The sequence below is a fragment of the Microtus oregoni genome, unplaced genomic scaffold (genome assembly GCF_018167655.1).
Source record: "Microtus oregoni isolate MIOR12 unplaced genomic scaffold, Mior012 000069F_ref0000032, whole genome shotgun sequence".
Classification (NCBI taxonomy): domain Eukaryota; kingdom Metazoa; phylum Chordata; class Mammalia; order Rodentia; family Cricetidae; genus Microtus; species Microtus oregoni.
The window spans coordinates 8,290,882-8,307,370 of NW_024543976.1; the positions used below are offsets into that span (position 1 = coordinate 8,290,882).

At 45.1% G+C, this 16,489-nt stretch overlaps 1 protein-coding gene across 2 annotated transcripts in view; it reads right to left on the minus strand.

Moving 5' to 3' along the window:
* Gramd2b (GRAM domain containing 2B) overlaps nucleotides 1–16,489 on the minus strand; it is a 90,717-nt gene that overhangs the window by 4,264 nt on the left and 69,964 nt on the right. For both annotated transcript variants that reach the window (XM_041641466.1, XM_041641467.1), the window contains exons 4-13: nucleotides 16,280–16,346; nucleotides 14,135–14,238; nucleotides 10,914–11,009; nucleotides 6,749–6,820; nucleotides 6,564–6,644; nucleotides 3,657–3,768; nucleotides 3,035–3,157; nucleotides 2,333–2,420; nucleotides 1,120–1,224; nucleotides 840–933 (exon numbers count right to left, since the gene is read on the minus strand). In XM_041641466.1, coding sequence (XP_041497400.1) covers nucleotides 840–933; nucleotides 1,120–1,224; nucleotides 2,333–2,420; nucleotides 3,035–3,157; nucleotides 3,657–3,768; nucleotides 6,564–6,644; nucleotides 6,749–6,820; nucleotides 10,914–11,009; nucleotides 14,135–14,238; nucleotides 16,280–16,346 — 942 coding nt within the window. The remainder of the gene's footprint in view (nucleotides 1–839; nucleotides 934–1,119; nucleotides 1,225–2,332; nucleotides 2,421–3,034; nucleotides 3,158–3,656; nucleotides 3,769–6,563; nucleotides 6,645–6,748; nucleotides 6,821–10,913; nucleotides 11,010–14,134; nucleotides 14,239–16,279; nucleotides 16,347–16,489) is intronic.

Here is a 16,489-nt window from a genome sequence, read left to right on the forward strand (position 1 = left end):
GATAGAAGCATATGAGCACTAAATCAGAAGGCAGATTTACTTATTGTTAGGATTGAACCCACACCCTCTTGAGTGCTAAAGATCACTGAGCCCATTCCAAGCAGAGGATCCCTCACCCCCCAAGACAGGATTTCTCTGTGTAGCCGTGGCTAGCCTAGAACTCACTTTGTAGACCAGGCTGGCTAGAACTCAGAGATCCTCTTTCCTCTGCTTCTCAAGAGCTAGGATTAAAGGTGTGTGTCACCATACCCAGTTTTTAAAAAATGATTTTATTCATTATTTTATTTTATGTGTCTTCACATAAACATACATACATGTCTATGTGAAGATACATGTCTATGTGAAGGTGTCGGATCTCCTGGAACAGGAGTTACAGACAGGTGTGAGCTGTCATGTGGAAGCTAGGGATTGAACCCATGTCCTCTGGAAGAGCAGCCAGTGCCCTTACCTGCTGAGCTGTGTGTGCAGCCCCTAAAGCAAGCAGGAGACTTCTAACCACAACTTGGCCAGTGGTTCAAATTCTAGGCCCCCAGATAACAGCCTTCTAGCTGGAGCAAGGTAATTTAAAACTTTATTTCTTATGAGCCAGGGTAGTGACAGGGATTAAACACAATATTCATGTGAGCGGAGTCTCCTCCCTAATGCATCCCTCCACGAACCCCAGTGCCACTGATCACTGACCAGTGGTCTGATGTGCAGCCAGGGACACAAATGACAGAGCAACCAGATCATCGTTTTGTGGGGAGATTAAATTCTATTTCTTTATGGAACTAAAAATGACCAGTGGCCGTCGAAAGGAATGATCAGGTTGCTCCTGTACTCAGGAAAGATCGACTTACCTTTTCTAATTTCACTATGTTAGCTGTAAGCTCTTGGCAAAGGGCCTCCACATTTAACTGCACTTGTGATCCCAGTCCTGATGGGACTGGCTGCCTGTAGGGAAAAAGAGAAACAGCATTAAGTGCAACCATGGCAGAGAAAGGCATGGATTGTTAAGTTTGAACAGAAAACCATAGGCTAGAGGAGAGGACCGGTTTCTTGGTGTTTCCCAAGGAGGACTCTAAACTTAGGACAGTTGTTACGCTAATCCGAAGAGCAAGCACTGGGAAGCCGTCTTACTCAGTATTGTAGGGCTCCACAATGGACGTCAGGGACCCCAGGCGCTCCTCCAGAGTGTTAATTCTGTGTCTCATGTAGAAGGTCGAGATGATCAGTGCACAGACACTAGAGGGGCAACGAGACATTTCCAATACATTACTGGCCAGGAACCGATGTTTAAAAAACAATGAACTCAGAGCCATTCTTTTTCTACTTTGGGAGCGTTTTCAAAATTAATCAAAGGCCTGGGAGACTTTAATAAGGTCTAAGTGGAGGGGCTGAAGAGACGGCTCAGCAGTTAAGAGCATTGGCTGCTCTTCCAGAGGACCTGAGTTCGATTCCTGGTACCCCCAGGGTGGCTCACACTGTAAACTCCAGCTCCAGAGGATCCAATGCCTTCTGGCCTCCATGGGTGCCAGGTGTGCATGTGGTGTACAGACATACATGCAGGCAAAACATTCAAATGAAATAAAAAATAGAAAAGTAATAATAAAAAATAAAACAAAAGAAAGAAAATGGAAAGTTTATTATAAAATTTCACAGCAAGAGTACTTAAAATCCTGGTACCCACGTTCTCAAAGAGAGAGAGAGAGAAAAAAAAAAAGGCTGTTCTTATAGGATTGCTCAAGGCCAGACCCAAGCAGGATGGCTAAGCTGAAACTCCCATCCTTTTTAGCACTCTCTTTTTCTGGTCCAGGAGCCTGAGCAGAGGAGCAGCAAACTCTGTTCCCTGGAGAGTCCCAAATTCCTTGCTTTAATGGGCACCAGATGAACGTATTTACCTCCCTCTGGTATGAGAGACATTTTAGACCTGAACTGGCTCTTCTCAGAAAAGCAATTGGTTGGAGATTGGAAGCTGATTGAAATGCTAAAAAATGTCTGCAACTAAGTTGTCAGTAAAATCTTGAAGATATTTTGTCTTCAGTTCAGAGGAAGTTCAACACCCAGAAAAATAAATAAGCAGAACAAAGATGCTTCGGGAGTTACTGACTGTGGCTCAGTCCACGGTTCTGTGGCTGGTTCAGCACACTGATTCTGAAAAGCTAACCTAAGCCTGAGGGGGAGGGGGGCATTAAAAAAACATCGGAGAAGGAAACAGAAATTGCCAAGAAAAATATGTGGGTTGTGTCAGCACTAGTGGGATTCACAATGACTCTTGGCAACGTGAAGAGATTATTCATCGGCAAAACAGGATCATTTACATAAACCACTTAGAGTAAACACATCTACTTACATAACTGCATAGAATATAAGAATGTGGCGGAGAGTTGGGCATTTCTGAGACTTGACGCTATGCAAGACACCAATAGCTTCTGACGGGCCTGTTGAGGGGAACCAAAAGAGCAACAATTTAGCACCCCAGTATACTTCTTTCACTTAACAGTTTTTCAACAGGGAAGAGGTACTTGAGATAGGTTCATTCCCAGGTGGAAGGGAAGTTTAGTGGAAGCCTCCTCCTTGGTATTTTAACCAGTAGGTTCATTTTTTTTTCCCCAAGTCATTTTATCTAGTAATATATATTTGACAGGCTTCCTCCTGCCAAGTATTGTATTGGGTGGTGGTGGGGTCAATGTTACAATGTAACACCATTATTATTATTATTATTATTATTATTATTATTATAGTTAATAAGTAAGAAACAAGCCAGTAACGAGTTTAACCACCAACTTTTGGTTCATAATCTCCAAGTATTGAGACTAATGTGGCAACTTCCACCGTGACCCCCGGTAAAGTCCAGAACCAGGAACTAACTATTACTGAATTAGTAAGTGGGATTTGACATGAAGAGACCAAAAGGAGGAAGGAAGCGAGGAACCCTGGGAGCAACCATGGTGTGAAGCACTTGGGCTCTTTACTGGCTACCAACAGAAGTCGCTTTCCCGTCCAAACCCTGCTCCTCACCACGCGCAGGTCCCGTCCAAACCCTGCTCCTCACCACGCGCAGGCAGGCTCTTGGCTTTCCCATCTGGCGCTCTGTTCCCATGCGCATCTGTCCGAGGTGGTTTTGCTTCGCCCTTGGGGACGTTCAGAACTGTCTGGGACTCGGTCACGTGGAAGTCTGTCAAGAAAATGAAGCGAGGTCAGTTTGCTCCCCAATATATTTAAAAATCCTGGGATCAGCTACAAAACCCGGGATTCCTTGATCTACACGATGGTCACGTTGTGAAGCTCTCATGAGTGGGATGTGGGGCCTGAAGACCGAAACACAGAGTTCACCAGGAAATAAAATGATGCAGGGTCACGGGGTCGGCATCCACAGGTACAAAGTATACAATAGTCTCCTATTTATTACTAAGACTGACATAGGTGAGGAACCTCACGCTGATCTCTGTCAGTCACCCTAGCTTATCAGCTTAAGAGATGTTTGTCAAATATGGACAAAAGAGATGGATTTTGCCACAGAGGAAATTCTCTTCCTTAGGATCCCTCTCCCCAGATTTCCTTTGCAACCATTAACTAGGAAGAGAAGGGTGGGCCTGGTTTTGTGTTTTGAAGAAGGCGAGGGGAGGGTGTTTTGTGGGGCATGGAACTTGAATGGGGACACAATTTCCCCAGACCTCGGGAGTTCTCGGACTCGGGAGTCTGGGAGCCGGAGCTGCTGTATCCTTCCATGTCTTGCCTTCGTCTTCGAACCACTCCATCCAGGTCTGAGAATTCATCATTGAAATCCTGAGGGGAGACAGGCAAGCCTTTGTAAACTCCAGCAGCCTTGCTTAGGCCTGACCCATAAAATATGGAAATGAAGCATGGGTTACCACACCCACTAGGATTTTCCTAACCTTGGGAGTATCTGGTTACGGAAACTGAGACTCTTCTGCATGGTTTGAATTCTATTAACAAATAGCACACGGCTGGGTAGAAACAAATACCTAGAGAAAGCACTGGATGGCTGGTGAGAGACTGAGAAGCTGCCAGTGGGAGACTGGCCCCGAAGAATCTGACTGCCGCAGACAGCACGAGAGAAGAGTGGACAGACAGCTTAAACCCATTCAAATATGCAGACAAAAGTATTGCAAATTATAATTAAAAAAAAAATGACAGTAGGCGCAGGAAAGGAAAAAAAAAATCACAGCCGGCAAATCAGACTGGGAAAAGAGGTTGCAACCTTTAAAGTTAGATCCGATCAGGGTTGACTATAGTCCAGGGGACAGGAAGGGGACAGGGAGAAAAGGTCACCCAGCAGAGGCGTTTTTATTTGTATTCTACTGGCTTCCCTGAAGTGTTTAAGACTAAGGAGACACTTGGTGTTCCCAGCTGACCCTGGCAAAAGCAGAATTAGGCTGAGCTCTTAACAGTTTAGTGGCCAACTGAGGAAATACTCATCTGATAAGCAAACGAGCATCTTTTGTGTTTGAGTTTGCTGTCTTTGGGTCACCTCAACATTCATTAGATTCCTTACAATGATGTATAGGGAAAAGGAAAGTTGAAAATTTGATTAATTTATACTTAATTTAGCTCTTGGAGACAGGGTCTCCATCTATATCAGGCTGGTCTCAAAGTCTCAATGTAAACTGAGAATGACCTTTAACCTTGGACCCTCCTGCCTCAACCCCTACCGGTAGGAGCCGCTGTGCCTGCTTTGTTTGGTGCTGGGGTCGTGTTCCACGGCTTTGTGCTACAGCCCAGTTTGAAAAGTGAAGAACCCGAGTCTCTTCAACTTAATCATGCAGGCTCATTGTGCATGGGGCAGCGTGCAAAACGCCTGGCTCACAGGGATCCAGTGACTCGCCCACCCATGCGGCGAGGCTAGCATTTCAGTGGATGAAAGAAGTGGCTCACACGGGAAGGAACTTGCCTGAGGATAGACCCCAGCTGGGTGGGCTCAGGCTGGACACCGTGTTTGCTGAATTCTAAGGCATCTTGTGTGTACTTGGTACCGCCCAGGGCTGTGGATCTTCACGATGACTGAAGAGGGTGGAAATCCCCTCTAACTTGAGAAGCCTCAGGAAATGCAGTCATGGGACACATAGCCTCTTGTGTTTGTTTTTGTCATAATGATACTAAGATCCATCCGTGTGGTAGCATGTATCAGCACTTCAGGTCCTTTTCACGAGGGGTAATACTCCACTGTATACTATATTAAAGACATTCCGTTACAGGGTTTTGTCCTACTTTGGGGCTATTATGAAAAATACTGCTCTAAACATTCCTTTTTGCTTTTGAGACAAGATTTTTCTATGTATTTATATTTTTATTTTTTTTAATTTTCGAGACAGGGTTTCTCCGTCGTTTTTGGTTCCTGTCCTGGAACTAGCTCTTGTAGACCAGGCTGGCCTTGAACTCACAGAGATCCGCCTGTCTCTGCCTCCCGAGTGCTGGGATTAAAGGCGTGTGCCACCACCGCCCGCTTTGCTATGTATTTCTAGCATGGCTTGTGTAGCCCGGTCTGGCCTAAAACTCACAGCAGTCCTCTTGTTTTAGCTCCCCAAGTACTGGGATTACAGGTGTATGCCACCACATCAAGATAAACTTTACTGTTCAATTTTTTTATGTGAAAATGTTTTAATTACTAGATTTTCAAAATGCAAAAGAAGATTCCTAGATGTTGAAACTATGGTTTTTTTATTTTTATTTTTACTTTTTAAAGACAGGGTTTCTCTGTATAGCTCTGGCTGGAACTCACTCTGTAGACCAAGCTGGCCTCAAACTCAGAGATCCACCTGCCTCTGCTTCCTGAGAGGTGGGATGAAAGGAGTGCGCCACCACCACCTAGCTGAAACCATGGGTTTGTATTGCTTGACTCAAGGCAAACATTTATCAATAATCAGTGTGGGGTCAATGGTTTATATGATCTTGTTAGACCTCTCTCGGAAAAACAAAATTCTATTATTGATCGGTATCGCGTACAAATGGGAGATACCACGGGAGGTTTCGCAGTGATCTACAAAGTCCAAGAGAACCCTAACAGCTCTATCTGCCATCTGAGCATAACAGCTTTGCCTGGTCATTTCTGATTTTGCCTCATTTTTCCGAAGTTGAAGTCTCTGAAGGCAAGAACTGGTTCTAATTTTCCCTGGTTTTTGATAGTGTACACAGTATAGTACCCTGCACAGACCTTTGTGAGCTGAGCCTGCCTCAAAGAGATGTGTGAGTCTCTTTAAAGGAGCATTGTGTCTAAAATGTGGCTTAGTAGAGAGTGCTTGGCGAGTATGCGTGAGGCCCTGGGTCTGACCCCCAGCACCACACACGACAAAGCTGATAAGCAAACGAAGCAAGGCCTTATGCACCTCCAGTCTCGCGACCACATTTCTTCTCTGTATAGAACAACCTGTAGATTACTAGAAAAAAAAGTTAGTGGCCTCCTCCTCTGACTCCTCTGCTTCTGGGGAGACAAGCTGTGCTCTGCAGCTGTCCCCAACTACACTGGTCAGGAGTTCTTCCAAGCCCTGACAGTGGTGTGAGCACAGGGTAGCTGTGGCTCCATCCTTGGCTCATGCCTTTAGATCACTCTCGGGGTAGCTTACCAGAGGCAGAGACGAAGGGCGAACCGTCTCGAAACTATTTCCAATAGAAGACGGGTTGGGGCTGTTACCGACACTGGTGTTCTGAAAGCATAGGAACAAAATGAAAACCCAGATCGTTTATTTATTAATTAAGACGTTAAGAAATACCGAAGGAAGAAGGCATAGAGTTCTGACGTCACACGTACCTCCAAATGTCCGCACACAGATTTGAGCAGTTTGTATGTTGAGTCTCTGGAGAGCAGGGAAACGAATATGTACTGGAACATGAAGTGCAATCAAGAGTTTAGAGTTCAAAACATACTCCTCACGTAGGGTTTGTGTTTTCTTATAGGAATTTTAAAATTACATTTAGTGTGTATGTGTGTTTGCACGCACGCTCACATGTGTGCCATGGTGTCCCTGTGGAAATCAGAGGACAACTGTGGTCTTAAGGATTTGAGCCATCGTTTTGGCCCTTAGCTTTTATATTTTCAAATGACAAAGACCTTCACTTCAACTATATAACCTCGGTTTTTATTTTTCACCTGAACATTCAATTTTTTATTTTCTTTCTTGAATAAAACAAGTACATTCCCCATGTGTCCCCCCCCCGCTTGGGGAGGCAGGGTCTCATGTGACCCAGGCTGGTATTAAACTCGCTATCAGCTGAAGATGATCTTGAACTCTTGATAGTTCTGCCTCCACCCCTCCGAGAACAGAGATCACAGATGCACCACCATTCCGGTCTACGTGATGCTGGGGACTGAACCCAGGGCTTCACGCTGCGAGACAAGCGCTCTCCCAACGGAGCCACAGCTCCAGCTCCGTATCACACATATCACAGTATAAAACCCCAAAACTCAATTTAAGCATAATTTTAAAAAATGGAGCAAGATGAAGGCTCCCAAAGGATGACATGGGTGCCCCCTAAAAACAGAGATGGGAGGGCAGGGCACTAAGGCAAGAATGGTGATACAGGCTGGGTCCTCCAAAGCCCCCTCCCCTCTAGAGCATTTTGTTTCTGAAGGTATTTTGTGTATCCTGGAGGAGGCCTGCTTTTTCTGCTCTGACCTAGATTTCTGGAGAAAATGTCCCAGCAGCTCTAACAGGGTTGCTCTTGTTCATGTGAATTCCAGGTTCTTCCTTGAACTCATATGGAGATCCAGCCCCCCCCCCCCCCGACCCTGATGCTTGTGAGTTACGGAGGAAAAAATTAAAATCAAAGCTAGCCAAATATTTTGGAAGCAAACGACATATGGAAAGATTTCACGTCTGTGTAAATGGTACATCTACAAGATTTGAAAAGCTGTGATTTTCTCATGGGTGTGTCATGGAGTCTTTTCAGACTGAGTTTGACTGATCCCTCTCATTGGCTACTGAGAGAATGATGCAATCTCCAAGTCAGCATCACTGCATTTCAGAGTAAGGGCACTGTGGGCTCCAGCACTGGACAGATCTAGGGGTAGAGCTAGCTCTGAAACTATTAGATAATATTAGAATTAACAATGGGAAACCGCAGCCGGGCGGTGGTGGCGCACGCCTTTAATCCCAGCACTCGGGAGGCAGAGGCAGGTGGATCTCTGTGAGTTCGAGGCCAGCCTGGTCTACAAGAGCTAGTTCCAGGACAGGAACCAAAAGCTACGGAGAAACCCTGTCTCGAACAGAGACCCACATGGGAGCACCGGACAGAAATCTCAAGGTCCAAATCAGGAGCAGAAGGAGACGGAGCACGAGCAAGGAACTCAGGACCACGAGGGGTGCACCCACACACTAAGACAATGGGGATGTTCTATTAGGATCTCACCAAGGCCAGCTGGCCTAGGTCTGAAAAAGCATGGGATAAATCCGGACTAGCTGAACATAGCGGACAATGAGGAATACTGAGAAGTCAAGAACAACTGCAGTGGGTTTTTGATCCTACTGCACGTACTGGCTTTGTGGGAGCCTAGGCAGTTTGGATGCTCACCTTACGAGACCTGGATAGAGGTGGGCAGTCCTTGGGCTTCCCACAGGTCAGGGAACCCTGATTGCTCTTCGAGCAGATGAGGGAGGGGGACTTGATCGGGGGAGGGGGAGGGAAATGGGAAGCGGTTGCGGGGACGAGGCAGAAATCCTTAATAAATAAATAAATTTAAATAAAAAAAAACAATGGGAAACCGCTCAAGCACGCTTTCCATACAGGGTGCGTACAAATAAATCAGAAAACAGAAAAAGCCCTTAATGTGCACTTGGCTGTTGGGAGCTGTGAACCCCCAGATCCTGAATTTTCTGGTAAACAACTTGTAATGCTTGCAGCTGCTCTGAGCACGAGACCCTCAGGAGTTCCTGATGGCAGGAGAGTGGTTTCTGGTGCGTTTGGCTGGGGCGTGGCTATCAGTTAAGGATCTCTATATAAGCGGCTCTGGTTCACGATAAAGGGGGCATTCCTGTTTCAAGGACGACCCATGTCTCTGTCTCTGTGTGTTTGTGTGTTTCAATCTCCAGCCCCTTGACTGGTTCACCAACTGTATGGTAGCACATAGAGCGCAGATGGGCGTTGTGCGCTACACCTGGCAAAGAGTAAGTGCTTGGTAGCTATTTGTATTGAAAAAAGGCATGTTAATTTGTTTTCTAGCTTATAAGAATATCTATCTATCTATCTATCTATCTATCATCCATCTGTCTATCATCTATCTATCATCTATCTATCTATCTATCTATCTATCTATCTATCTATCTATCTATCTGTCTATCATCCATCTGTCTATCATCTATCTATCATCTATCTATCTATCTATCTATCTATCTATCTATCTATCTATCTATCTATCATCTAGCTATCTATCATCCATCTGTCTATCATCTATCTATCTATCTATCTATCTATCTATCTATCTATCTATCTATCTATCTATCTCTAACATCTGTCTAACCTACTACATAATCCAGTCTGGCTTCAAACTTACGATTCTCCTGAGTTAGCTCCTAAGTACAGAGATCACAGATGTGCACACTTGGCCAGAAGAGCTGTTATTTTTTTTTCCTTTCTCACTCCTACTCAGTTATCTCTATTACGGAATTTCAAAGTAGCCTTTACGCTTTCACAGAGAGAACAGGTGAAACAAATGTCTAAATGGAAATGCTTCTGGATGTGCGTGTTCAGGGCAGCCTAGTTCAGGAGTTAGTCCAGCACCTTGGAACAGAAGAGAAGCTGTGTGTGTGTGTGTGTGTGTGTGTGTGTGTGTGTGTGTGTGTGTGTGAACGTGTGTCTGTGTATGTACATATGAGCATGTGTGTGCATATGAATGTGGTGAGTATGTATGTGTGTGTATGAGCATGTGTATATGTGAGCATGTATGTGTGAGCATGTGTGTCAGCATGTGAATGAGCATATGAGCATTGTGTGTGTGAGAGAGAGAGCATGTAAGGGGTGTGCGTGAGCACGTTGTGGTGCATGTTCAGAGGATAACGTGATGGACTCAGTTCTCTCCCATCACCTGGGTCCTGGGCATGGCACTCAGATCTTTAGGCTTGGGGGCACGCCTGGCTCACCTTTGGATTAGAAAAAACTCTCAAATTAATTCATTTAGTGTGTGTGCGCGTGCACATGTGTGCTGGAGTTTATGTGTGCAAGCGCCTGTCACCTGTGAGACTGGGGGTCAAACTTAGGCTGTCAGGCTTTGTCGGTCCCTTTACTTGCTGGGCCATTGCACTAGCCCAGGTTTCTTGCTCTCTCTCTCTTGTTTGTTTGTTTGTTTTTGTTTTTAACACAAGGCTTCTCTCTGTAGCCCTGGCTGTCCTGGAACTCGCGACTTAGACCAGGCTAACTTTGAACTCAAAGAGTGCCAGGATGAAAGGCATGGACCGCCTCACCAAGTCCAAGCTTTTATTTCCTTTCCCCTTTCCAACTTAGTTTTACTCTATTATAATTACAAGCATGTATATGTGTGTATGATACATGCATGGACATAATGCATACTACAATGAATACATGTAGAAGTCAAAGCACTGTGTTTGGGAGTTAGTTCTCTCTTTCCATTTTGGGATCTGGGGACTGAATGCTGTCTGTTAGGCTTGCACAGTTAACACTCTTACCCACTAAGCCATCTTGCCAGGCTCCTGCATCTGTTTTTAAAGAATAAATCTTTTATTGGTGTCAACTGGATGGTGAGGGAAACACTTTTAGCACACAGTAGGTTCCACGCATCCAACATACTTTTCAGAGTTGTCCTAGGCACGATGCATGTTTAGTGTTTGTCTACGCTGATGTTCCTGCAAATTTGCTATTGAAACGCATTAATGATAACAGAGTCTCACAAGATCAAGAGTAGCAGCGAAGGAGAAGAAAACAACACAGACAAAGCAAAGGTCGCCCCACGCTGCTGTACTCACCCTGTCTGTCACTGTCGCGATGATCAGGGCATTTGGCACCAGAAGGGCAGTTTTGGTTTTCTTTATCAGGGTGACCGAGAAGGCGGGGATAGAGATCTGAAACAGAACCATCCAGTCAACGCCAGCTCAGACCTCACACAGAGCGATTCAGATCTACACCTGAAGCAGCGGGCTTCAGGAGGAAGAGTGAAGACGGGAGCGGTGGGGACCTCACTGAGCTGTTCAGAGTGGAGTTTGTAAAGCCACAGGGCATGGCTGGGACATTCTAGACACGGTAACAGAACACAGCATCTACCCTGATGTCCATGCAGCCTTGAACTCTGCTGCATGGAGGCCTAGCGCTTATGGGATCTGCTCTGGACTCGGTTTTGAGGTTGAACACACGTGGGTGGGGAAAACATGCTGGACAGAAGTCTTGAACCTGAATTTAGTCCCGTACTATTTACCTGCTCAGCCTGACACGCCATCCACACAAAGCTTCTGCCTCCAGTTTTACAAGTACTGACAGCCTTTCTTAATACTCAGAAAGTTTTTTTCTGAATTAAATAAGATAAGGTGTGGAGGACATTCAGTGCTGAACAAAACCCTTTTCCAGGTTCCTCATTTGTCTCATGGAATCAAAATGCACAACATGTTCATTTCTGGCTCAAATCAGAAGTAATAACAATTCTTAGTTATCAGGTGAGACTGTCATTTAACTCTGCCAATCATGTAAGGCTTTGATATCAGATCATGAAATCTGTTTGGAGGCATACATGCCTCATTCAAGGTCCTGTACATTAGACCTTACAAATGTTGGAATCTGAACTGATCTGATCCAAAATGGTCACTTCCTTCCATATGATATAAGAATACACCAGACGACACAGAGAACAGTGACCGCCATTGTTTTGTGGGCAAATGAAAATGATCATATTACCGTGAACCCTCAAAGAGTCTCACAAGCAGGTACGGTTTTCCAAAAAAATGATTTGACTCGATGCCTAGATGCACACACCTACTCGAACGTGTATCTTATAAAAACACATCACGCATTCTGAAAGAGTCACTGGGTCAGTGGGGAGGAGGAGGGCCTTGTGTTGGTTCTGTTAGTTTGAAGGAATAAAACCAAATTTTTAGTTTTGAATATCTGCATTCACACGTGTCTCTGAGATGGGTTATCCTCTGCTCTGAGGCATTCTGGGAAGGAAGACGGAAGAATGAGGGACCAAGCACACTTAAGACACTTTTCTAAAAACTACTGTTTTCACCCACAAACATTCTCAAGGGCAGGGGATAACGCTGAAAAAGTAGAACTTGAGATCTACTAAGATGACGACGGTATCAGAACAAGTCCAGTTTGGTTTCCCAGCACACAGTGACAAGAGCCGTAGGTTCAGGCTTCTCTGGGGCAGAAGAGAGCCAGAAGGAATCTTAATCATCTGTCCCATGACTGTAAAATTAGAGCCAAATCACTTGTGAAATGAAGACGAAGTGGGCTTCCAATGAGACAAGATGGAACGTGACATACCTATGCCTGTTAATTTGACTGCCATCTGAAAACACCGCACCAGTAACATGTGTTTCAGAGTAGGCGCTTAGAAAGGTCCCTTCTGAGAGCAAACTGGAAGCCTTTAATCTTATTGAATCATACTGGATGGAGGTCTGTTGACCTTTGAGGGAATTCTGCAAGACCTCAAAAGCCCAAACCTTGTTGACACCATCTTTGGGGTGGGAAGAGACAGACAAACCTGGCCCTGGTTCTCATTCTGTCCCCTCTCTGAAGATTAGACGTAGCTCATACAGAAGGAGCCCAAGTGTATCTGTGTATTAAACCACCCGGGACACTCCTGAAAAGGTTCTTTGTCATTAAAGTAGAAGCAGAACTTTCAAACCACTGCTAAGTCACATTAGCTCAAAGCTCACTCACGGCCGTCGGGAACTTATATGTTATTGAAAAAGAAAAATCCTTTATTCAGAATGTCTTCAGTTCCTGTGACTCTGCTTATAAATACAGGTTCGTTCTGAATTCAGACCCATGTTTATCCCACTGAGAAGCAGGACTGGATCCCCTGCAGACTCCATGACCAAATTCTTATAATCCTGAAATCTAGAGTTACAGTGGAATACTATTTTGTATTGTATTAATTCAGAGAATGCCTCAACTCAAAATATGCCTAAGAATAATGCACAATAAGCATATATATATAAAGCAACATGAAGCAAGCTCCCTCCAGAGCTAACATCAGCACAATAGAGAATATCCGTCATATTTGTTGAGTGGTCCTTACAGGATTACCAGTGGCTATAGGGAGGATGTTTAGATATAGTATATTAATTTCAAAGAGTTCATCACCGGTTACTTCATGGGTATGAAATGGCTTATTCATAATCTCGAGGCACAGTAAGTGAAAACTCACTGAGGTCATACAAAGCAGGAAGGTGACCTCTGACCTCTGGCTGCCTGGAACTGTGCTACGAAGCCAGAGTTCACAGACACGGAAGGCCTTTTTCTTGCTTGTGGGACAATTTTAGAAAGCGGTGCCTCAGGAAACTGCCACTTCTTTCATCACGGAGCTATTCTCAAGCCCTGGGTGTCTGGCCTGTATCTCAGCTCAAATTTGTGTTTAACAGAGAATTCAAGGCAGCCACACCAGAGCATATTTGAGATCATGGGGCTCTGACTTCCGCAGACAAAGGCTTGTACACTCGACTTGTTCCAGGTCCCTTGTGCCGGCAAGAGTTAAGACACTAATTTACAAACCTGTTGTCCTAGTAACTGCTATGATTATAGCAAAAATGGTTAAGTTTTAAAAGGTTTTTTCCCCCCCTCTAGGGTGGGGTAACTGTTTGAGGCAGGGTCATATGCAGTAGGTTAGGCTTCCCTGGAAGTCACTTATTATAGCCCAGGCTGCTGTCAAACTCCCGGAAGCCCTCCTGCTAGGATTATAGGGCTGAGCCACCACACCCAGCTACGTGTTTTGGTTTTGAATGAATGCTTTTCCCAGAAATGCACAGAAACAACTTTAGTGTCTCTGATGACACGTGGGGTAATAGGGATTCAGTAGCGGAAGGAAGATCATCCAGGGTCATTTAAAAGCTGTCGAATTGGGAAGCACAACAAAGGAAATGGGGTATAAAGTCAGACTCACGATGGAGATGTCAAAATATAGCTAAATTTAAAGTAATTTCTATTTGTGACATGTAGTGAACACCGTGTTAACCTTGTCTTCTAGACTGACCTTAGTGTCTTTTCCGAAGACTTTGGAATGGAAACAAATCCAGTTCTCCGACACGAAGAGCTTGCCTTGGTACAGGATTTCTTTCTGGAGGGCACAGGTAAAGCCTAAGGGACAGACGGGTGGAAAAGTACCTTTAGAATCTCACCAAATTACTGTTGCTTCCAGGAGGTCTAGCTCAAACAACAGTTTGCCTGTATTTTGGTGATGAAATAGTCACTCACACTCCAAAGTTCCATTGCTAGCATCTTCAGGGCCAACACATCCATTTAATGCAACTTCAGAATGGCCTGCCTGCCTTGTTTGGCTACAGTCGTTTTGTTTGTTTTACACCAAAAAACTTACTGGAGAGAGCTCGGCATGACCAGAGATGCTCCTGTCCACCATCTTTGTGACCCCGACTGAGCATCCCCAAAACCTTCAGGTCCTCCACTTTAACTTTCAAGTATGTGCCCTGTGAATTTGGGTTGAAGCATGCCCAAAAGTGTGTCTGTCATCTTTCCTTCTTGAACTGTGATCTTAAAATGAGCATGCTCAGAAGTATGCTCACCCCCCAAAGTGATTTTCTGCTTGTATAGTTTCCCAGATTAAAACTTTTTGGCTTCCTTTCTTTGAGGAGGACATTACTTTGGGAATAACTCCTATGTTCTTTATCCACTGCAGGTTTAATTGCTCCCCATTTTTTAATTTCTTGCTATCCGTTTCCACACTTACAATATGTGAACACACATTTGGCTATATTATCACTTCTTTACCAGTTTTTCTTTCTTTCTTTTAAGATAAGGTGTTGCTGTGTGGTTCAGGCTAGCCTGGAGTTCAGCATTTGTTGGCCTCAAACTTGAGAACCTGCTGTAGTCTTGAGTGCTGGGTGGGACTCAGGAGTGCCTCGCTCTTGAGTCATCTTTAGCATAATAAGGTCACGGTGACTAGAATGTGTTTTTCTTTTTTTTGTTTTTTAAAAATTAATTAATTTATTTATTAAAGATTTCTGCCTCCTCCCTGCCACCACCTCCCATTTCCCTCCCCTTCCCCCAATCAAGTCCCCCTCCCTTGTCAGCCTGAAGAGCAATCAGGGTTCCCTGCCCTGTGGGAAGTCCAAGGACCACCCACCTCCATCCAGGTCTAGTAAGTTGAGCATCCAAACTGCCTAGGCTCCCACAATATATTTTTCAATTCGAAGTGTTAGAGACATCCTAAGAGCAGAAATGGGAGGAGGGCAAGTCTCCCTCTAGAAGCCAAGAATGATGTTTGAAAAGCCTCTTCTGTCTGCCACAGTGTGTCACCTGCCTGCTAAGATAAGCACTCCAGGTCCTCTCTTGCCAAGATCCTAATGACTCACTGATGAAATGGTGACGGGGTAAGAGCACATGACCACACCTTCTGCCAGCAGCTCGTCATGGCAAAACCTAGTCTTGACTCAACAAGTATACGCCAAGAGAGGCTGGAGTTAAATCGTGGGTCCTGTGATGAGCCACATGCTAACCAGGTATGCCCGGAAGCTGCTTGGGTGTGCTCACTCTGCTCGGCACCCACCACACAGGCATGAATGCTTCCGTAGACCAGGGACGATGCTTCCTGTTAGACATCTGTGGCAGCCGTTCCTGCCTCAGGCTGATTATCCCAAATCTCAGGATGCCTCAGTCACAGATATTTCGGCATACATAGAAATGGCAAGGACATCACTGTGGACCCTGCCTGGATGCGTCGGTATCACGAGAGCAGGGGGTTCCTTCTGACCCATGCTCCAGGCTGCTAGTGAAAGCTGAGTGTAGCTGACACTCCCGTCAGGACATGGCCTATACCTTCCAGAAACTTGTCTCTTGGCGACCGTGTCCCTGGAATGCGCTTTCCTTCTTCCTAAACTGTTTCGACAACTCAAAAAAACACTTTTCAAAATATTATTTCTATCTTAAGTGTATGCATGAATTGTCTGCACGTATATCTATCTGTGTACCATGTTCATGCCTAGTGCCCTTGGAGGCCAGAAGAGGGCACTGGTGGTCCGGGACTGGAGTTATGGATGGTTGTGAGTTGCCATGTGGGGGCTAGGAACTGAACCCAGGTCCTCTGGAACTGTTGAGCCGTGCCTCCGGCTCCCTTAGTCAGATGTTAAACCTGTAACTTAAGCCAGCAACAGGCGGGACTTACTTTGCCTCAGCGGCTCTTCAGTTGGGACGTCAAGGAATAGCTTGTGAAAGTGCATGTTGGCCTTGTACTGCGGGAGGACAAAACACAGGCATCAGCACCGTCGCCATAGCTTTTTCAACCATCATACATCTTAGCCTTAGTCTAACCGATTGATTTTTCAAGTTCAATCCTTCAGTGAGACATAGGGGACACGGGATCACACAAGTTCAC